This window comes from Nothoprocta perdicaria, unplaced genomic scaffold (assembly GCF_003342845.1).
Source record: "Nothoprocta perdicaria isolate Ctin4 unplaced genomic scaffold, notPer1 scaffold_46, whole genome shotgun sequence".
NCBI classification, from domain to species: domain Eukaryota; kingdom Metazoa; phylum Chordata; class Aves; order Tinamiformes; family Tinamidae; genus Nothoprocta; species Nothoprocta perdicaria.
The window spans coordinates 1818462-1841914 of NW_020455710.1; the positions used below are offsets into that span (position 1 = coordinate 1818462).

At 49.8% G+C, this 23453-nt stretch overlaps 1 protein-coding gene across 1 annotated transcript in view; it reads right to left on the minus strand.

Moving 5' to 3' along the window:
- Nucleotides 1-23453, minus strand: part of CACNA1G (calcium voltage-gated channel subunit alpha1 G) — a 91988-nt gene that overhangs the window by 35117 nt on the left and 33418 nt on the right. Inside the window, exons 14-21 of the mRNA XM_026046744.1 lie at nt 21499-21567; nt 18669-18762; nt 17672-17856; nt 17042-17476; nt 11267-11367; nt 10149-10272; nt 7433-7501; nt 6370-6554 (exon numbers count right to left, since the gene is read on the minus strand). Of these exons, the coding sequence (XP_025902529.1) occupies nt 6370-6554; nt 7433-7501; nt 10149-10272; nt 11267-11367; nt 17042-17476; nt 17672-17856; nt 18669-18762; nt 21499-21567 (1262 nt within the window). The remainder of the gene's footprint in view (nt 1-6369; nt 6555-7432; nt 7502-10148; nt 10273-11266; nt 11368-17041; nt 17477-17671; nt 17857-18668; nt 18763-21498; nt 21568-23453) is intronic.

Sequence of the window (23453 nt, forward strand, 5' to 3'; positions counted from 1 at the left end):
TGGGAGAAGTAAGCACAAAAGCTGTGTTAGTCCTCCTCTTGTCCACTTCTGCATTCCTCCAGGATGGAAGACACGCAGAGAGCATCAGAGAGAGGAGAAAAAAGAAAAGAGCTTCTTAGAAGGGCAAAAGCCTCAAAACCATGACAGGAGATGGACCTTAGAGATTATTGGGCTGTTTGAGGGAAAAGGGTTTTTGCAGCTTTGATTGAAAGAGAGGGAAAAATGCTCTGAATAAGCAACCAGGTCTCTGGAGAGTGCTTCAAAATTTCTAGGAATGGAAGACATAGAGACTACCCCTACAAATTTACAAATGTAGAATAATGGTTTTAATCTAACCCACTCTCTGTGATCTCCTGATCATGGTCTTCTAATTACAGTTCATTAAAATACATTCAAGATGTTGGTGCTTTCCTTTTACTGTCATTCAACCCAAAGGGTTCAAAGCTTCTCTGGGATCCTGTTGCTTTGGGTCATCCACAAACACACACCTCACAGTTGTAGCTAGTCCAGGACTGCAAAGAAAGGCTCTCCCAGAGCACATTCTCGAACAGTTTGAGGTAAAGCTCTTCATTTGCCTGTTTGTAAAATGGAGTAGTCACTTTTATACAACAGACACAGATCTGTCATAAGCCAAGCTTTGTATGTGTCCTCACAGTGCTATCACGTACAGAGTCCCGAGCTACCTGCTCTGTACCGTAACTGCCTCAGCTTTGTAGCTGCTCTACAAGGTCAGATACAGAAGCAGCAATGTCATCCAGGTGACAACTTCACCAGCAGGTCCATAATGGTCTAATCGCATTTCTGTAGCACCTGTGTCTGCTGCTGCACAGAATTTCATAACAGGGATTAGATTATACTCAGAGATGAGAGAGACTAATGTGGACAATATCCTGACAAGCGCAGGTAGGAAAATGAAAGAGAAGAAGCCGTGCAGGACTCTCAAGGACACCACCACAGTGAAAGGACCAAGCTTGTAGTAGAGAAACCATCCCATCCTGCTGGGCAAGAACATGTTAGCTTATCCAAGCTAACATAGTGGTGGAGGGCTGAGGGACTGACAAACACTTCTGAAGAACGTCTACCTCCCCATGGTCCCTGCGGGAGGTCAGCATTTCCCTAGCTCTGTAAATTGAGGTGCACTAAGGCTAGGAAGCAGTGCATTCCCATGGCACAAACTGCAGGAGGGAAGCACCTGCATTCTTCTGGGTACTGGCTCATGACTCCTTTCAATGACTGGTACTCAAAAGTGCACCAAAATTCCCATAAACTGCCCTCACTGCATCGCCTGCTTGGCCCCAAGTCCAGGCACACACCTAAGGCAAAGTTCTGAGTTTTGATACCTGGAGAAAATCTCATTTCTCCTCCTCTCTCTGCCTTTGCCAGGCTATGATGTTCCCAGCAGGGGTCCCCATGGATGCATCCACATTATGGACATCCCTGACCTTAACCTGTGTGGGCCGACCCAGCGGGACCCAGGCCAAGCCTGCAGGAATCCTCTTCTGCTCCCAGTGCCCCCAGGTTTAGAAAACTGCAGTGCTCAGTGCACAGACTTCTTTCTTGGAGGAGAAAAAAAAAATGCTGGCTTTGAACAGTATCTTGAAAAGCTAAAAAATATTTCCTTCTTTCTGATTAAATATTTGCTCCAAATGTCAAGGGCAAGTCATCAATTATCCTTTTAAAAAGAAACATATGGTGATATTTTTATCCCTTCTTTTACCAATGGAACACAAAAGGCAGATGCTTCCATTCCTCAGCCCAGGCATCTCTTCCAGGTAGCTGCCACAGACACTTTGGCTCTCCTTTTGCTCGGACTGGGGTTATTTTAGTAAATGAGCCAGGGGTCTGAGATGGCTCACGGACTACAGGGCTTGGAGATGCCCCTGGTTCAAAGCTTTGATGCCCCAGGTGATGGTGGGGACCCATTAGATCCAGCTCTCACCTGGGGGAAGGAGCCACCCCACAGCCCTGGCAAGGTGCAGGTAGGTCAGCATGGGCTGCGAAACCTGCCAACATAAATTAGGGCTGCGATCCTTGCTGGTGCAGCTTCACTGCTGCTGTCTCGTTATGCCTGCACTGAGGGCAAGAGTTGGGTGAGGTCAAGCTAGCAAATGACCTTAGAAGTTCATAGTCTAATGAGATGGTTAATGCTGGGTTAGCTCCTAACAGGGATCATCTCCAAGAGAAGAACTCCTCCCAGTCCATCTCAGCATGCAAAGCAAGTACTGTCTGGGCCTGGCAGACTGATGCAGAGTCTCTCTTCTGGATCCTCAAATGGCCTTCGGACCTTGCTATTCCTCACATACTGTCCTTGCACTGTCCTGGGTGAAATACTACTCATGATAATAGAATTGAATCCACAGACCGATAGAAATCAGGCACATAGGTGCCTTTGGAGTCTTGGCTCAGGTATTTTGCCCGCTCTTACAGAGGAAGGAATACATACTGAGCAGGGAACAGAAGCCAAGTCTTCTAAATTGCAGGCCTGGGCCTTGCAGCATCTTTAATTTGGGGGAACAAAGATGAAATTGAGTCTTCAGAGTCTTAAGATGATAATTTTCACCAAGATTTATTAAGGAAACCAATTCTAGAGGTTATGAAGTGATTTTCTTTGTGAGATACCACTTGGGATCCAACAGAGACAGAAAATAGGAGGTTTCTCATCTGACTTAAAATCGTGTGTGTTGTGAAGAAAGGGTTGAGAAACTGCACAGCTTTTGACTGCTTTCAGTCTTGATCAACCAGGGAATTCCTCAAACTAGAATGCATGAGGTTAAAAGGCTACCGCCAGTCTAGCTCCACATCAATGCCGTTTCCAGCCCTACAATAACAGTGGGAGAAGACTTTGAAACAGAAAAAATGATAATTCACACTAATAAAAACCTTCAGACTTTGGAGCTGTCTCAAAATAAAGGCCCTATCGGATGTCCAGGCAAGTCAGTACAAAGACTCCTGCAGGCTCTCTTGGGAGTGTGGCAACTCCCTCCAAAGCGCCAACGAAAGCACCCGCAGCACTTCCAGATTATTAGTGTCAGCTCCAATACATTAACGTAGAGCATCCCCCGCAGCTCATCAATAATGCCCAAGATCCTGCTGATATCACACTTGCAAGCTCGCGATATCTCACCCACCGCTCCTGCGATGCGTTGCTCAAGTGGAAGAGCCCTCTGGCCAAGCCGGCGCTGTCGCCGTGCCGAGGTTGCATTCAGGACAACCCCGCTCTGCCTTTGGCACATGACTAATGGGGAAACTCAAGTTAGACTGTTTTTTTTTTTCAGTGTGAAGAAACGCTAATCCCTCGAGTTCCCCCTGCTTCTGCTGCTCTCAGCGTTCGGAGTGTTGTTGAACCCCTCGTGTGTAGACACTCCAAAACCACTGTCAGCCTCGCCCCAGCTGGAACACATTTACTTACTTCAAGCCTGCTACTCTGATCAGAGGGCTCAGATTAAGCAGCGGCAGATCAGCGTTAATGCAGACCTTGCACCAGAGATTGAGAAAAGATAGCAAAGGTGATAACATGAGAGAGAGATGGGCATCTACGAAAGGACTATTTCATACTGCAAAAATATTAAGAGCAATTTATCCATCTTGTCTGGGAACCAAAGCCCCGACTCTGCAAAGAGTAAAATAGTACTTAAGTCCATCCAAATTAATTCTGAATACATTTGTAATCTTGATTTCTCTTGTATTTTAAGCTACAGCACTTGAACCCAACAACAGCAGGTTGAACGCATTAGGAAGGAATGTTCTTGTATAAGCAACGCTTCTACTGGCTGAAACATCAGAGGGTCACGGAAACAACTGGAAATGTCACTCCTTTGTGAATATATTTTTGGAATTCTGGGCATAAAGCTGGACTTGAACCCTCATGGATCCAATTTGGAGCCTGATAATCAATCATGCAATCAAAAGCCCCTGACTGGCACGCAAGCCAGTTTTTCTTCTGCCTTTGCAAATGGCACAAGCATGTGTGGTTTTGTAGGCTGAATAAAGCAGTGGGGATGTTTCCACAGGAGAAAATAAGAGACAGAACGAACAAGGTCTTTTGCAAGAAGAACTCCTTCAAACCATCCATCAGACAGGCTGTCACACGCCAGCGTGGAGGTGACGAGAGCTGTCCCTGCTTGGTAGCTCAATTTGACAGAGACAGCCTGGTGACACACAGCAATAGCTTCTCACCGGGACCATCCCCTCAGCATTTTTCCCTCTCGCTGCCTCTTGCAGAATTGTCCCTATGTGCCCATAGGAAGAGAGGACAGAATGGGTTGAGTTGCTCCGTGATGGAGCAGTTGCTTTGACCTCTGTGATGCAGAGGCTGGACCCGCAGTGTGCAAAGACCATGGACAACCACTTGTCAGCCCCGTGTCACGTAGCTGAATTTCCTGGTGACGACGCTGTCCCCAAGACAAGGCAGCACGTGCATGCGGCCACCCTTGCCCCTACCCAAGGCTGGGGCAGGAGAGCCGTGCGCGGTGCCCGGTGGTGACAGGAGAGGGCAGCTGTGGGCAGAGGAGGGCTCAGGGGAGCCCAGATGTGCCGCGCCGAAGCAGATGGGCTTCCACATGTGCAGATTTACGACTTACTGAAAAGCCCCCAGTTTAATGGCTGCTTTTTCATTTCCTACAAATCTAATTACAGGGAAATAGGACTGATTGTGAACATATTTAGGGAATGCATTTGTTGCTGTCTTTTTACATTTCCTTTGTAGTATAAAGCAGAGTGTTGGCTGAAAACATTCACACGCTCTCATGAGAAAACATATCAAATGCCAACAGGAAAGAAATAGCAGCGGAAGGGCCTAATACTGCACCCACTCCAGGCAGCAGATCTTGCTCCTTCCTGGGGATGCTGAGTGGATTATTCCATAGCCACAGACTACTTATGCATATAGGTGATTGCATCAAAAGACTAGTAAAGGAAGACCCCAGGTCCTGGCCGTGCAGACACTTAAATCCACAAGGCAGCTCCTGGGTGGCAGGATAAGGGCTTGCATAGGATCACTCAGGTGATTCTAGTAAGGACCATCACAGCCCAAACATTGTCATCAGATCTGATCTAGCTGCACAGCCATAGGAGAGAAACTTGCATTCAGAGAAAGAGGCAATCAACCCTTATTTTACCTAGAGCTATCCAGATTATTTTATATGTTTTTCATAACATGGGTCAAAAATCAGTCGAAAGAGAAGAGCTGATACAACAAACCAGCAATGTGGCAGAAACTGCCCCCAGAAACAACAATTGACAATTTGAAGTTGGGAAACATAGGAAGAAAGAACAGCCTGGCTTGGATTCACATGGGAAGATGCATCTAGTCATATGGCTGGGGAGCTGAACCACACACAAGGACTCTGCTTGTCCAGATCAAAATGATTAAAGCAGCTTATGTCCTAAAACTCACCAAGCACAACATACACACAGCCTAATTTAACAGAATCTCTTTCATAGCTATTGAGAATATTCGAAAGCTGTATGTACGGGCATGGCTGTCGTTATTTAGACTTATTATTCACACATGGGTAGTAAAACAAAATCTGTCAGAAGCAGGGTCCTATTTCTCCGTCCTGAAAGAGAAAATCCTGACTCAAAGAGAATCTTTTATGAAAGAGGCAGCAGTAAGATATGACAGGCACACAAAGGTGCTTTGAGCTGGAAGCTTTATTACTTGCTGCATAACAAGAGCAGCAACAATAGCATTAGAGAGGGGTTGCATTTAGCATGGAGAGAAACCTTCATGCCTTGGGGTGCAGGACAAAACAGAAGCCTGGTTGGAAAAAGCGAGACCAGGTTTTTGCAGAGGGGTCCTGTCCCTGGAGTAGCTGGTACTTCCTGCTGCCAGGGATGGAAGGACAACTGTTCTCATCTTGGCAATTCTCAAAATAAGCGTTACTGTAAATTTAATGGGGAATTGAGAGGAAGAAAAAAGAAAAAGCTAAAAAGCTCTTTGCATTCTAGGTTCAGCAACAGTTTAGTCTCTGCTTCCTTAAAAATGATCTGCCACCTGCTACTAATTTCCTTCTTTGTTACAAAAGCCATCGACTGCCTGAAGGAAAGGGGGAGAAGAAGCTGTTAAGCTGCACTTTACACAGAGCAAATGAGAACACAAATAGCAGGGAATGTGTGTTTTAATGAGCAAAAGGGCCATCGATCAGTTTACTACCGCACTTGGGCCCAGTCCCAACACGCAGCAAGCGCCAAGAGCTCCTCGTGACTGGGCTGGACCCTGCTCAGAGCATCAAGGGGCTGGGCACGATGCTGGCAACAGCGTCATGCTCCTTCCCTCGTGCTCCTTGCACCATTGCTGCTGCTCCAGCCCAGCTGCCCCCCTGGCAAGCAAACCCAACACTGCTTTAGGTTTCCTCATCCCCTGCTTACCTCAACGGCCGCAGCGTCCTCAACAGCCTCAACACCCTCAGCATCCCCAGGATCTTCGTGCCGCTGTCTGACACCATGGAGACCAGGATGTCGATGACGGAGATGAGAACCAGCACTCCATCCAGCACGTTCCAGCTACTTTTCAAGTAGGCTTTCTCCCCAAAACATAAGCCCAGTGCCACCACCTGCATGGACATCAAGTAGCAAGGAGTTACGACTGCTGCATCCAGTACATTTCCTCCAACTAACAACCTATCAAGAATGCATTATTTACAGATACAAATCTATAAGTCCATTTGCTTCACAGTATGGAAGCCTAAATGGACAAGTCAGCAAAGTGTTATACTGCAAGGACTGGAAAAATAGCTCTGCAAAGCATTCCAGATTGTCCCTTACACCTGAGGTATTTATACTGCATCTAAACCTAGCTGCACAAAACTATTCCTAACACATTTAGCTCTATCATAAAATGTTTGATCATGTTTTATTTCTATAAACTCCTGGAGTGGAGGTTTAGAGCAGTTGACCCAAGGCAGTCATTTACCAGCTTTGCAAATAATGAAAATAGAGAAACTTACTAAAGAAAGAGCTTTTTTTCTTTTTTTTTTCCTGTGAGATGATTATGAATTACACAAGAGAGATTTACAGCAATGTGTTTTTGACAGCCTTCCAGCCTTCTGCCTCAAATCCAGCAAAGCATTTCAACGTGTTTAAGTCTCTTCCTCCTCAGGAAAGCACATCGCTGTTTAGGTTGTGGAAGACTTTGGGACTCGCATGCATGGCTGAACTTAAGCGTGTGCTCAAGAGCTTTGCTCAATAGGAAAGATTGCTGAATTGAAGCATCCCATTGCTCATATAATGGTGTAAATCAAGAACAACTTCAGGGAAATCATTCTGTGTGAAATGTGCTCAGAATAAGGCATGCAGTGGGTACTTGAATATCATTCAGAAGAGGAAAACATGCGCCTCGCTCGTAAGTGGTGAACCTAGGGGTTTTGCAATTCCACGGCAATAAAATACCACCAATACAGCACAGCCACATGCATCCCCCAGCTTCATTTACCTTAACTGTCATTTCAGTCAGGAAGATAACTGTGAATATGTAGTTGGAGAGCGTTAGGAAAATCCGTTCCTATTAAAAAAGAGAAGAAAACAAGCGACAACATTTTCTATACCCGTGTAGCCACACGGGTCCTCGTGTATATTTGCACTGTTACTAACTGCTCCCCAGCGTCCAGGCTGAAACAAGCCCCAAACTGCTGCTTCCCAGACAAGAAAATATCCAAACGTTTCGACATCCACCCGCGTGCACGGGGAGCTGGTGGCGGTGTCAGCACCACGGACAGCGGCCAACGCTCAAGGGCACCGGGGCCAGCGGCGCCCGAGCCCCTGGCCCAAACACCACCGCTCCCCTGGTCCCTAGGGAATCAAGTCAGCGTTAGGTTGGCTGTAGGGCAAGGCAAGGAGGGCCCAAGGGGGACAGGAGCTCTAGGGGTTTAGGCCAGCCAAGCCCTGTCCCCCAAAAGGTGGATTGACCTGCCCAAACCGCAGGCTGGACCTGGGACTGAAGCCCAGTAGTCTCCCCGGTGTCTCCGCTCCTTGCTGCAGCAGCAGCTTGTGCTTACAGATGAGCCCATGGACTGGCTCCCTGTCTGCAGCCAGCAGAAACCTTTCTTTTTAATGATGATCATTAAACACATTACACTTTTCCCTAATCCCTGAGCAATCTCTGATTGCCTGTACTGAGAAACGCAGAGTGGAAGAAGCAGGGCATAGGATAGAGGGTATGTTTGCATGTATGCAGACAATGGAACCAGCCCCAATTCTGCTAATAAAAGCCTTGGATTTATTTCTGCTGCTCCCTATGGAGCAGTCCTCTTGGAGATGCAGATCTCTAGCTCAAAATGAGATGCAATTTAAACAAGACAAAACACCTTGGCAACTCGCTGGCTTGCCAGATCATGATTTACCGAAAGTGACTCAGGAACCACAGAGCAGCTTGTTTCCATACTGAGCCCGTAATTAATTAGGTCCTAGACCTTGCACCGTGATAGGAAACATCTCTGGCCTTCGGCTGGCTGCTGCAGCAGGGCAGCGCGCGCGGGAGGAAGCCGCAGCGGGCGGCAGGACGGCGCTTCTGGGGCCGGAGATAAAACAGCAAAAGCACACAGAGAAGACTGAGGATATTACATTCCTCTCCGGCAAGCACGTGGCTATTTTCAAGGATAATCTCCGCGGCCCTTGTCCTGCTCTCGGCAACGGGCAGCGCGTGTTGGCCAGCAACGGCATCCCCGGCCCCGCTAAGCCCGCGGAAACTGGGGCAGCAACCGCGAAAATCCACAGCTTGGGGAAGCAAAGTATAATTATTTCAAACAACTCGAGCTAAACTAACCCTCTTGGTTTCCAGATGAGAGCCCTGTCACCACAAGCGTGGCCTCCTGGCTCACTCAGCATCCGCCTCCTCTGCGGCTAGCACGAAGCCCAGCTCTCTTCTCACGAGGCTTTCCTGGCCCTCCTCAAATTTCCTTTCAAGCCTCTGCATCCTCAAGACCTCCCAAGCAGTAGGCTAGCTGCAAACATTCCCCAGAGCATTTGCTAGCCAGGCAAGTGCCCTGGCTTTGGGCTGGGAACAGCCAGCACAAGAGGACAGCGGTAGCTGGTGCAGCACACTTGCACAGTGAGCAAAATTAAAAAAGGAATTCAGGTAGGGACCCACAGGCACACTAAGGAGGACTAGGGAAAGCTTGAAATAGGCACAAAGGAGCCAGGACTCCAGTTTTAAGGTCTTGTTTTGCAGATCCATGAAAATAAATAACCTGACTCGCCTACGTGGTCGGAACAGGGCTCCGGATGGTTGTGACACAGGTAGCCGTTTGCAATGTGTCAGCAAGATCCCAGGGTTTGTACCACAGCCTATGCTAAAATAAAAGAGCAGTCAGATCATTCTGCCCATCTGATGGAGGGTGCTGTAACGAGGGTCTGTTTAAAAGAATAAAATGAAAGAAAATAAATGTAATCTATTAAAACAATGTCTGGGGAAATGGAATCAGAGTGCTTGTATGAATTCACTTTTGCTTGTGTCACAACAAAGATGACAGACAAAGGGGAGAGAAAAATATGAAATGAACAGTTTCTCCCTTCCCCTTCACACCATACATACATACCCATGAAGAACAGATGGAAGAAGTGAACATCATGCTGAGAGAGGAAAAGTGTTTGAAGGTTTATCAGAGGGGGAAACTGAGACAGATGTCATGGTTATGTCAGTACTAAAAACCTTGATCATACTTGCAGCAGTGGGATATTATTACAGGGAGACCACGGGGGCTGCTCTGTACTTTGAAAGAAGACTGGGTAGGGACCAAGAGCTGAGTTTGGGGAAGAATCCTCTCTCCTTACTTGTCACAGAAAACATTTCAGCAACCACCATAAAGGTAAATTTATTGCCGAAACTAAATAACATCTTGGCAGGATTTGCTTTTCAGTAACTCCCAACAAGAAATTAGGAGCTGCAGGGCTGAGACAGCATGGAGCAGGACCAGCACACGGAGCGGGAGGGGAATAGCACCAGGAGACACCTGAAAGTTTCCTAGCAAAACACTCTCCGGGCCATTCCACAGCTTTCTTTTCCTGATATCTCTGTGTCATCCCAGCACAACCACGGGATTTGCATGGGATGCAGCTTCCCATTCAAGAAATAAAGAGAGCCCAAGCACAAGGGTGGCTGCACAAGCACCACGGCCCCAGAGCACAGGCAGACGGTCACGGCAGGAACTCACGGCGCTGTGAGGCTCGATTTTGGGCCGCTCCATGGCGATGGTAATGCAGTTCAGGAAAATGATGACCAAGACGATATGATCAAACATCTTGTGCGTGATGATCTTATTGCACATCAGACGGAATCTGCCCAGAAAGAAGAAGAAAAAAGACACGCAAAGTAGCAGTTAATGCTCAAGGGCTGGGGATGGACACGCTCTCGCCAAGGTGGCAGCTCTGAGCAGAGCAGGAGAATGCAGGGCTCTGTTTGCAAAGCAGATGAGCTGCAATCTCCCAGGCCCTGCTCTGGCATAGCTGCATATTGCAGGCAAATCTATGTACAAATAGAAAAGGACCTGAGCTGCAGGACTGAGCCACGGATTTCAAGCATGGTAATATGCAGAGAGGACTTAGGCTCACTTGAAACCAAGCAGCTGTTCCTGCAGCTCAGACACGCGTCCAGGTTTGGATCCGAGCTCCCCTCTTGTCCGTAATGCTCAGGTTTAGCTTAAATAATGAAAGCAATACCCCCACCAAGCATGTAAGGCTTGAGCACACCACGTGGAGCAGAAGGACAGGAGCTATTTATTGCGACAGATGGCTGTACACTGACCCAGGATTTATAATCTCGTATTACATTTCCCAAAGTCTGTTTCTGAAAAATCTCTCTAATCTTTGTATGAATGAACTTGAGTGCTGCCCAGGGCCCACCAGTCCCAAGCTGGGAAACCCTCGTTAAGCGCGATCCTATGTTAAGCATGAGAGCACCCAGGCTGGGCAGGCCCAAAGGACCTCAGGGCCCCCCAGCCAGGGGAGGGCAGTTTGCCAGGGGTTGTTAGGAGAGGAAGGAATGGAAAGGAGAAGACAGAAGACCAGGGTGAGGGGCAGTTTTAACAAGGTGTGCTGTGTCATAAGCACATGCCTGGTGCGAGTTTATATTTCTTTAGGTATTCTTTAGGCATCCTTAGTCCTGTTTGCGGCCTAACCAAACCATGCTGTGATATGAGAGCAGGGCTTGCAACCAGGAAACAGGTGGACTGATGTATGGGGACCATGCTGGGATACAGGGGCAATGTGAACCCTCACAACACTGACCTCCACAGCAAGCGCTGCTGCTGCTGCCCGAGCGGGGCTGCCTTACCTCGAGTGAGGAGGAAAGACGTAGATGGACCAGGAGTCTCTCTCTTTGCACCAGGTGGGGAGATGCGCCCAAACCCAAGCCTTCATGCGCTCCCTTTTGCTCTAGGAGGCAAACACACAGCACGTTGTAGTCTCTTATTGATGCCCATCAGCAGGGCCTCTCGGTCGAGCGTTGCTGCTGCTGCTGAGAAGCGCCGGGAGCTGCTCTGCTTGCAGGACGGCTCCAGGCATCCCGATGCATGGGACAGGGTGGGGACAGGGAGACAGGGCTGCAAAGAAATCTGCTGTCCTGACTGTTCTGGTCTGAGTAAAATCACCTGCCGTTCCCACTCAAGGGAGCTCATTGACCCCAACCCTCATCCCACAGGACTGAACCTGCACGGAGCAGCCTCAGCCACTCTAGATGCTTAGGAGATGTTCAGCTGAATATTCTGATTTTTTTTTTTCTTTTTTAGAGGAATATACAAGGCTCACGTCAGAGGCTCTAACAGGAGCAGAGGGATTCCTGCTGCTTGCTGGGCCAAGTCCTACCAAGTCCTCTGCCTGTGCATGGCCATGAAGCCAAAGGAACCACCAGGGACCTGCGCTTTGATCCATGAGCACCACGGCAAAGAGCTGCCTCTCATTTGGCCTGAACAGATTAAATGGAGAGATTATAAAGCCAGAAGGGAACATCGTGGCCAGCCAGTCTGACCTCCTGGATGAACGCAGACTATGCAGCTCCCCCGAATTAATTCCTATTTGAACTGCAGTGCATCCTCAGCCAGACATCCTTATGGTTTATGTTGTCTGCAGGGTTGTTTAAGACCATGGGGACAGATTTTAAGGCCTTGGTCAGCAAGTCAACTGAAGACAAGAAGCAGCAGATGCAAAGGGGAGGCCTTGCCCTGGCTGCACCAGCCTGAGGATCAGGGCTTTTGGCCTTCTCCTCCCCAGGTCTCTGAAGAGAGGTCAGCACCTTTAATCTGATTTACATGACACTGCTATGAACTAGCCCACGAGCAAGCAGAAGAAGCCATCCAGGACACAGCTGTCCAGACCAACACCTTGTCCCCTCACCAGAGCTTTCTCAGTCCTTTCAAACCAAAGCACCAGGAGAAAAATGCACAGATCAGGTTGAGCAAAACCACCACAAGGCTTTGCATTTGCAGACAACAAAAGTAAAATTCATGCTCCTCGGTGACTCTGATTTCCCCCTACCACACAGCCTGGATGTGCACATTACCTGGGCTCTCTGCAGCTTTTCCTGCAGATGGTCACAAACAGATCTGCAAAGCAGCAGAGCTGTGTGGAGCGCAGGAGAGGAACCTCCACTTTTATTTACTCCAGCTTGACAACAGGAAAGGGGAAGTCTGTGCTCTTGTGGAGCCCAACTAGGAGCAGCTCAAGGTATTCTATGCTGTAAAAATGGGATTTGTTAGGGTAATTGAGTCAAATGGAGGAAATGCTTTGTGTTCCTCCATGCGCTCAGCCGGGGGTCTCATTAGCGATGGGTAATAGCTAGTGCAGCATCAGTTTTAATGAAAGCATTTGGTGACAACCTGAACCTTTCCGAAAATGCAAGCCACTGTGTGAAAATAATAAAAGTCTGAACGAAGGAAAAAGTGGATTTTTTTTCTCCCCTTCTCCTTTGGCTGTTCATCCTTCTTTCCCCTTCTGCACAAACACACATCACCCCAGTAGATTCTGGCCACATCTTGGCTGTTTTCACATCCGTTTCCCAACTGTAGGCAAGGAGTCTGAAATGCTCTCTTCTCTCTAAACTGTATTTAATAGAGCCTGCATCCTTGAGATTGCGTTATCCCTCCTAGCATCCTAGTTAGTTTAATTATCCTTGGATTTAACAAAGATAAATAAATGGATAAAATTAGGTGCCTGCTTGAAGTTGCAGCAAGAGCAGCGACTGCCACCCCAGCCTCCGGCCACAGGGCAGTAGCTGGGACTGGGTCCGGTTCATTTTGTGAGCTGGAAGGATTCCAGCAGTATCTCTTATTCAAAGCAGTTCTGGTATTTATCATGGGGATTTGTAGTGAATGGCAATGCGTCAGCAGCACAGAATGCTCCATTCTATTCCTTTTGTCCAATTTTAATGCCAAAGATATTTTGGGGGGTTGGCTAATTGTTGCAGCTTGCAGTTCACAGGCTAAATCAGATAACAAAGGCAAAAAGTGATTTTCCCTTGCATCTCCATTCAGTGGGGCAGAGGAAGGGCAGGCTCAGCCTGGGCTGGAGCAGCCTGGTGCTTTCTACGGGGCCGTGGAAACGGAAAGCCAAAGGAATTCCTCCAGCTTTCCACCGAGGGACCAGCACAGCTCAGTAATTGGAGCCAAACGCAAGATATTTGCAAAATAAAAACGAGCGCTGCCAGCCTAAGTGCCATCCAACGCTTCCTCTGCAAGGTCCAGACACACATCGACTGCCTACAATCAGCCTGATTGCTGCTTAAGCCGGTATTATGTTCAAAGCGATATATCAATTATGCCGTTTAAATCAAATCTATTTGTTCATAAAACACACCTGGACAGGATGAATAAAAACGGGAGTGGGAGGGAGAGAGAAATACTCTGTAATTCGGTTGCTGGTGCTTTAGCTGCGATGTCCTGACGTGCTCTGAGCCCAAACTGAGCCCTTGGAGCCAACCCGCACCCGGAGGGGCCCGCGGGGACGAGGCACATGCTCCATTCTCACTAACAAGCAGAGATGCTGCCTTCATCTACCGCAGCGCAAACAGCCCCCTCGAATCCCACATTAAGGAGAGCTCCTGATAAATAGCGTGCTTTTTTCTTTCCCCCTTTTTTTTTCCTCCATTTGAGATATTAATACACTTCTGAGGGCAAGATGAAAGGCAGCTCACATTAAAAGATGACTGATACACTTCTTGGAGTAAGCAGGAGGATTAAATCTATAAAAGATTTATTATAAAGAGGGGAGGAAACTGCTGCAAAATTCCCTGTGAGCCATAGCTGACCTCCAGGGGAGCTAGGAGTGCCTAGAGGTGCTCAGGACCCGAGTACTTCACTTGAGATGTTTGGAGGAGCAGGATGAGAGGGTTTAGGGCTTATCTGCACTTCAGGGCACAGAATAAAGCAACACGGCTGGAGATGAAAGGAGCTGCAGTTGCAACGTGCAGCGTTCACACGCAGCCTGGATCGTGCCCCGTTTGCTTCGCCGGGGACGCAAAGGTGTCTTCGCTTGAAGACACCTTCAGCGTCTTCACACCCAGGTTTAAATTAAAGTCCCCTCTCTAAAACATTAAAAATTCTCCCCTCTTTCCACTCTGAGCACTCAGTCACCGGCTTTTTACATGACAGGGACTTTTTTCTTCCCGTTTTCCTGGAATTTTGCAGCTGGTGCTGGCAGTGACCTGAAACAAAACCTGGACAAGCAGCTCCGAGCAGCGCAGATGTCCCCCCAGCTCCCAGCGCTGCTTACGGAAGCTCCTCCTTGTCTACCTTCATGCAATGAACAGCAGAATTTGGTCCCCCGATTCCAGGTTTGGGGGGAGAAGAGATGTTAGGGGCCTGATTCAGGCCCCTTAGAGCAATGTAAATTTAGAATAAACTCTTTGAACGCAGTGGAGTGGCACTAATATAATGGGAGTCTGCGAGATCCAAATGAAATCCTTGCACTTTCTTTTATTTCTGTGCAGAGGCAATCAAAACCATCCAGCAAGGAGAGCTTGTTAAGCTTTGTTGCAGAAGGGCATATTTAGGATTACTTTGATCTGAATAACAGTTGAGTTCGTTTCTTCTTTGTTGGTGGGGGAGTTTGGGGATTTTTTTATTTTATTATTTTTCAATTTAAAAAAATAATGACTTTTTCCCGACTTTGTCAAGGTTAATTTAGGGGCAAAGAATCCCCCCCAAAAATGTCAGGAGGAAATCGCAAAGGGAGGCACAGCAACCCGAGAGACTGATTTCACTAATCTAAGCAATATATTCCAATCCCTCTGGTTTAGCGACTTGCAGTGAATACATATTTAAGAGCATGAGGAAAGGCAACTGCCAGCTGAGGATGTCCCAGCTGCTCACTGTGGAGATACCACAGGCAGAAGCATGCTTATTTTTGCCTTTTTTTGGTCCTTTTAATCCTTTTTCTGCCATTATTGACCTAAGCATTTGCAACCAGTGCTCCGTGGGAGAGGATTCAGAGAGCTTGGGTGCTCTCTGAAAATACTAAAATTCTAAATTTTAGAATTTAGAATTTAAAAATTCTAAAAATTGTTTTATGGAGGCTAAGAAACAGGTTAAGAGAACCAGTAAAACCCCGTGTTGAGGCGCCGTGCTGCAGAGGCAATGGGGTAATGGCTTTCTCAGGGCACCTCATGCCTGAGTGACTCTATTCTGCCAGCGGAAACTTCCTCCCGTGTCTTCGCTCACCGGGGCCTTTTGCATCCCTGCACATCCTCCACGTCCCATTTTCACTCAATAAACTCGGCGAAATACAGTAAAATCATGTCCACGAGCTACAGCTTTCGCATTCTCAGTACTGCCCCGGTTACCACTGAAGTAATAATTGCATGAAACTATCTCAAAAAAAAAATATCACTCTCACAAGACTGACAGAATTACTGCCTGGGGATGGTGGTATGAGGCCACCTGCCTTCTTAAGCCCAAGAGAAAGCCAAATTAAAATAGAAAAACAACCGAATTTGGATGCACTGGCCATGCCCAGCAATGTTGCTTTGGGTAGGGTAGGGAAACGTCTACGTTTCTTCTCCCCATGCTGCTTGCTGGCCTTAGAGCAGATCCTCCTGCCCTCACCAGCTGCAGGAGGAGCTTCTCAAGGTGCCCTTGCAACGTCCCCAGCAGCTGCAAACCTAACAGAAAAGCTCAGGGATGAGCCCAGAGAGAACAGTCAGTAAAACGAGACACCAGCATCGTGTTTACGCTCGCGTTGCGCCAAGCAGTAGGTTGCTGAAAGCCCTTGAGCGCACCCATCTCTGCCCGTGACTGCAGCAGGAGGGATGTTGGATCCCTTTACCAGCCCCATTTCCACCTCTTTGCCCCTGCTTGGGGTCGGGCAAGGTCGGCACCAACTCAAACCTCAGCTTTTAGGGTTTCGCTGCATCTCTGATGAGGTTTCTCCAGCTCCTAAATCCCTGTGGCATTTCCATAATTCGGGCGGTGGCAGCACGTAGCCAACTCCATGCACTGATTTGGAAGCAGCGATTGAGGGAACACGCAAGCTGGAGATGCCTCTTTGCTGCCTTGCACCCTAATCAGCGCAAAATTACAGCTGATTCTTCTTCTCCCGCTGCCATGCTTTTAGCTAACATTTCCTAAATGGCACTTTTCAAGCCTGTGAAAGAGAGGCGCTTATTGGACTAATGCCTCTTCATATTGAAATTAATGCAAAGCCTTTGAAATTACCACTGTCTCCACGGGACTAATGCCTCCAGGGGACTTGTGGGCCAAACCCTGCCCTTTCGGTGCCTGTTGATGTCAACAGAAATTGCTGTTGTGCAGGGAGGGGGTAGAGCCCCGATCGTTAGCTAGATAACAGGAAAAGTTGTTAAAACAATGCACAGTGCCTAGATAACCAGAGCATGGCAGGGCATCCGCATTGCACCTTCTAGTGGGACCTAGGTGCTGATTTCTCCATCTTGAACTACACAAAATGGTACTGAAATATAGGATGCAAAAGCAGCAGCAACCTTGGGGGGCTTCTCCAGCCCGGGCTCCCCCTATGTTTGGCTGAGACTCTTATAATGGGGCTGGGAAACGGAGGGGAACAGCAGCTGCAAACCCGGAGCGAGCGCTCGGCCTCCGCTTACCATGTTGCCCTCGTCGTCGCCGTTGTCGGCGTCGTCGGGCGGCAGCTGGTGCAGCAGGAGCCCCGCGGCTGTCTTGCCGTTGCAGTCGCGGTGCTCCGCGGCGGCGGCACGGCCGCCGTGCACGCTGCCGCTGCGGTAGCGCGACGGCACCTGCAACGTGTCCTGCAGGTCGAAGGAGCCTTTCGTCTCCAGCGACTCCATGCGCTGAGGTAAGGAGCCGTTGAAGCTGCCCGCGCGGCTGGAGTGCTCCTCGTCCGAGCTGTCGCCTTCCTCGGAGCTCTCCTTGCCCTCTCCGGACAGCAGGGACCTGCGCTCGCCGCTCTGGCCCCGGCGCTTGAGGCTGGGAGCGCGGCCGATGCTGTTCCAGCTCGAGCGGCGGCTGTTCCAGCTGCTGCCGGCGCTCCAGGGGCTGTGCGGGGAGCTCCGCACACTGGACTAGGGAAAGGACATGGAGACAAGAGCGTCACCCCCCTGTCCTGCCACCCCTGCTTGGGTCCCACCCGGCAGGACGCACGCATGGAGCGTCCTCTCCCATTGAGCATGGGAGACATGAGCACAGGCAGACAGCCAAGGCACAAAGTGGCCCAACAAAGCCAAGAGCAGAGCGACAGGAGGAAGAGAAGCGAGTACCGGTGACTTGAGCTCGTGAGCGGCGGGGTCCACGGAGACGCCGCTCGCGCGGCGGGACTCGTAGCCCTGCGCCGCCTCGCCGAACATGGCGCTCTTGGGCATGGGCATAGGGGTGGCCGCCGTGTGGATGATGAGCGGCGGCGTGAGGCTCTTCTTCAGCTCCGGGTGGTCGCTCAGGGCCAGCACTGGAAGACACAAGGGGTTTTATAGGTGGCTTTTAGCAGAGGCACCCAGGCCACCTGTGCTTGTGTGCACAAAGCAGGTAGCAGCTCTCGAGGAGAGAATTCTGCCCTGAACATCGTGAGGATGGAGGCCAAGAGGGTCATTTAGAGATGAGCTCCTCCCTCAACACAGCAGAGGAACAGGGGATGTAGGGGGTCTTAATCAAGAATAGATCAGGCAGCAATGAGCAAGGAGAGGAGATGTGGCTGCTGCCCCTCAACCGTTCAACAAACACCCTCCAGCTCCTTCCCCTCCAACCTTTTGCCTCCTCCCTCCTCTGTTCTGCCTCCACCAGCTGCCTGTTTTTCAGCATCCCCCACCTCTGAGCTTTCACCCCCAGTCCCCTTCTCCCCCAGGACTGTCTCTGCCCTGCAAGCTCCTCCCTTCCCACCTGCTCTGGCTCCATCATCGTTTTCCCCTCCTGGCTCTCCCAGAGCCTCCTCCCCAGGCACCGTCGTCGCCCTGCCCACAGGCATCACCCCCAGCCTCTCCTTTACCAGTTGTGGGCAGGGGCTCGGTGCCACATGGCCCAGCACTCGCTCACCATTCCTCAACAGACATCCTGCCTCCAAGCCTAGACCTCAGGCTCCATTGCAAGACAAGGGGCCCCAGCAGCACCCCAGCTTTTCTTGTCCTCATCCCTGATCCAAACCCCCAGCAGTTCAGACTGGGGTATTCTCCCTAGGAAGACTCTTCCCATCAGACATCTTCCCACTGTTATTGCAGCAAAGCCAGATTCCTGCTGAAGGCCCTGCAGTCCGGGGTTGTTACTTACAGGCTGGATTTGACAAGTTTTTCTTAAGCCCAGCCTCTTCTTCCAGGCTGTGAGGGAAAAGATCCCCCTCGGAATCGGACTTGGAAGCGTCACCCTAGAGCAAAAGAGAGAGTTTTAGCCACGAGGGTGAACAGCCACACTGCACGGATGCCCCTCTGCAAAATGGATTCCCATCACCAACACTACACCTATGGCTCCACAAAAACTTGTACCGGGATGCAACACCACCTTTCACAAAATGACGCATGCACGTATTTATACCACAGACTAATTAACCTCCTACCAGGAAGACAGACTGCCGCTGACTCTGAGCGCAACCGCAGAGAGAGATCGGGAAAAAACGGTGCTTCGGCTGCAGGATTTGCACACTGGGCAGATGTTTGGGAAGGATGCATTTCTGCTGAGCAGAAAACTGAGCATACTCGTGTCTCTTAATTTACACACTGCGATCTAAACCTCGGTGTCTCCGGGCTTTCGCATGGCTTGAAGCAATCCAGGGTTCAGGGAGGGACACAGAGCCCTGGCTTTCCAATTCGGCTGATGGGCACACGTCAGTGAAAGCCCCAGAGAAGATCCAAGCGGCAGAACCTGGTAGCAACTGCCCCTGGGTGGCCATTTACCTTAGAGCTGCAGCCCACGACATGATTTTAAGCTCAGGGGGTTCACAGAAGCTCCGTTGTGCTATTTCAGGTGCCCAGGGTGGAACAAGAACTGCCCATCCCGACCTGAGCCCATCCTCAGGACCCATCCATGCGCCCATGAGGAGGATAGGGAAGAGATTGACCGGTGCTTCCAGTGTGGCACCCAGGTGCTTGCTCAGTCTCGCGGCATGGCCCTGGGGAGAGACATCCCTGCATGCCTCTCGATTCTGTCCATTGGCACTGCAGAAAGGTGCTTAGGGTGTGGTATATCCAGCAGGGAGCCCACGGGAAGAGCGGCGCTTGCCAGAACGACACCCATCCAAAAGAGGGTGACTCATTGCTGAAACCGCTACTCTGGCAAAGAGCGTCGAGCCCCGTCAGGTCACACGTCAGGGAGGAGGAGAGGTGGGAAGGGAGAGGGCAGGTGGAGATGGGAGAAGCCAAGCAGGACCTCGCTCCAGCTGGGGCAACCAAGGAGGCCCTGCAAAGCCCACACCTAAGCTGCACCCTCAGGAACCCTGGTCGAGGCTGATCAAGTTTGGTGCTTGGGGATACCTGTTTGGGTGGAAAAATAGGCAAACGGGCCCTGGTTTGGAGGGAAGGGCTGCAGCAGGTGGCTGGGAGAGGAGCTGGTGGGCAGTGCAAGGCCCATTCAAAACAACTCAAGCGCCGCACACGTTTTTGGGCAAAGCTCCAGAGGAACAAGCCTGAATTCTCTGCTCCCAAGTTCAACCAACAGTTAGAGGTCTGTTCCAGAAAGAGTGGATGCTCTCAGATATATATTTTTAAGACAAAATGATGTAAAGTCCTGGCTCTTAATTTCCCCAAGCGTTCAGGACCTCTGTGTTATTCATGTAAGTTCCTTCTGCAGGACGCACAGACTGGAGAAGGTCAGGAATGCACCTCCAAGAGAGAACAGCAAAGTCAGATGGGCTTGAACTTTGCTGGGTTCATAAATTTTCTCTCTTTCATGAACGCCGTCTCCAGCTGGCTTCAGGTAGCCTCCTTCTGCAGGCCTTCAGCTCGGCAGGTCAGTAGGCCTGCCAGGAATTACTCATGTCTCCCTCAAGAGCTATTAAAAATAATACATAACGGGGAGAGCTTTACTGCTTTTGTATTCCTGGAAGAAGGGAACTGCCCAGAGGGAAGTTCCTGGGCATGCTATGAAATGGGCACAGATGTAGGAAAGCAGGGCCAAGGAGCTTCCCACCCTCCATTCCCATAGCACCAAACCTACGTCTCGAGGACAGAGAGCATCCCTCTCAAACAGCAAAGATGTAAGTGCGGGTGCAGGCAAGCGTCTCGCGGCAGGGGCTGGGGCGTTACCTGTTCTTGCGCTCCCAGTTTGCCTTTCTGGATAGAAAAGGGGTTATGAGAGAAGATGGAGTTAAAATCCTTATGGGAAAGTTAGAGTAGGTCAAGATGGACTGTGTGGTACAGCGGATTAACCGGCGTGTACAGAAGGAGAGAGAACACACTCAAGTACAATAGGAGAGGGGCTTTGCACAGAAGCAAAAGCCCAACTTCAAGGATAGGACAGAAAAGGGAGCAATAAGGAGAAAGAGGGATGGAGGGAGAAGAGTATAAGGTTGGGGGTGCTGCGTTTCAGAGAGCCGTGGGGTGTGCAGAGCAGGACGGACTTTTCTCTGACGTCTTATCCTGATGGGCTCTGCCATCCCCATGAGCGGGTTTTCTCCGTGTGATCCCAGCACTGAGGGCAGCCGTGCCGGGCTGGGCTGCAGCCTTCCTTCCACCTGTGACCACCACCGCGTCCGGAGCACGGGGCTCGCACACACACGTGTCCACAAACAGCCTTGATTCCAGGTCCCTGGTGGTTTCCTGTGCATGGCCAAGGGAAGGCGTTTGCAGGGTGCAAACGCGCCGTTGGGGACGAGCTGTAGGAAGCACCATGGGTGCTCTTTCCCAGCTAGAAGATCCCAAGAACAACAGAGCCTGGACTGCTCCAGGCAACACACAGCACCAGCCTTAATTCATCTGGCTCCCCCAAAGAAGGGACTTGAAATCAAGGCTGGCTCAACAATGACGACAACCAAAAGGAAAGAAAGAAACCAAACAAAGAACCAAGGAGGACAGCTACTACAATGAGGACATCATCACGGTGTGCGACTGGTCACCACGGAGACAACTATGGGACGGTGTTGGGGTGCTCATGCTCAGCGCGTACGTACCACCGACGAGTCGACAGGCAGCTGAATACAGCTTAACTGCCCACTCGCGTCTTCTCGCTTGGAGATTTCCTGAAGTGAGAACGAGGAGGGGGAAGGCAAGGGAAGGGGGGGGTTCAATTTTCACAGTTGCAACACGAGCGCTGAGCGCAGGACACAAGCGAGAGGAAGGGGAGGCAGGATGGAGCGGGACGGGGTGACAAGAGGGCAACCATGGCGAGGATGAGCTCGGCAGCACGCGGAGGAAGGTCTGAGAGGGAGCAGAGCCCTTTGGAGAGACCAGCCTTACCTTTAAATTAAGTGTTTCCAAAAGAGATTCATCTCCTAAGCGATAATTGCGCTAATGAAACACCGACTAATTATTGAAAACACGACTTCTTTTTTTGGCAGTTGCATAATGGGATCTTTATTTATTATGCTGTCATTAAGTGGCAATGCAGGCTTTTAATGAATGCTTGATTAACATGATATCAGTTCTCTTACAGCCAGGTGAAATATGTCCTTTAAGGAAAGCCATCATAAACTACATGGATTTGGCTCAAACTCCTTTGGGGGAAGTGCTTAATTGGGGATGTGATTTGGATCTCCCCAAAATCAGCAAGGACACAGTCCCACCATGGGGGCTATGATGTGGCTCCAGGATGGTCTAACAAGTTGTTCCAGCACCTGCTTACAGTACCAGAAATCCATTTTTCCCTTTCCAATTGGAAAACATAGGGTTTTAACCACCTCTTTGGGCCTTCCCTTCCCCAGTGGCATTTAGGGTTGTCCAAACAGGTTGGGGAGCACTTGTGCAGCTCCAAAAGGAGGGTTTTCTGCATAGCCACTTGCCAAGAGCCACGGGAAGGGTCTGCAGAGGGTGCATGGTACCAGCACCCTTTCCTGGGTCCTGAACCTACGTGAGGATTATGTACAACAACAGAAGGGTGCAGGGTCTCCAACTGGCTTCATTTCTTGTCTACTTGGCATAGGATTTAAGATTCATCCCACTGTAGACTGGGGTGAAAAGCTTAGGAAATGCTGATCACCTTTTGGACCTGATCAAGACAACGGTGTCTTGCTAGCCACATGATGGACACTTAATTTAAAGTCTTTGGTTGTAAAAAAGGAAGCGAGACGGGGGAAAGTCATCCAGAGAGAAACCAGGGAAACACGTTTCCTTCTCAAGAATGGTCCCAATGAAACAGATAGGAATGTAGAAGGTAAGGGATGCAACAAGAACACAATCCAAAGGCTCAAACAAGGGAAAACAGCCTGTTCCCTCTGGCTGAGCCCCAGAAGTTCAAGTTCTGCTTGCTCAGACAGCAAATCGAAGGTCTGATGATATACCCGGGCAGTCGGTTATGTCTTTCCTACCTATGGAGGAAAGCATGGAAGGGCTTGAGGAACGCCAACCCAGCAGGCACCATCAGGGAGTGGGTCCTGGGTGTGCAAGGGACTCAAAGAAGGAAAAGAAATAAACCCTGGAGCGAGGGCCTCCAGGGACAGACACACACACAACCAGAGGGGATTACCAATGGAAGAATCTGCTTTGGAGATAACATTACGTGGAAGTCCCCCAGGAGAGGAGCTTTATGCCTAACAACGCTCTCTTATAGGAGCGTTTGCTTTGGAGACAAATCCCCAGGGCAGGGACCTGATGGCTCAGGCAGCAATTCCCAGTACGCAGCACTATGGAATGGAGGCATCGCTCCCTTTCCCCACGTCCAAGGGCTCGGGCCTCAGCACCAGCCCCGAACCCGCACGCTCAAAAACACCCACGTTGCCTAAAATCCTGCACATGGCTTTCGCATGAGAGAAGCGGGTTACCAAAAGAATAAAAAAACCACCCTGCAAAATATATTGCTCTGGATTTAAAAGTTTGGAACAGGTTCTTTTTGTTTCTTAACTGCTTATATACACGCACTGCCTAGCAACAGCGGGCTGCAAAGCCACGCTCTAAAATTCACGAGGTGCTT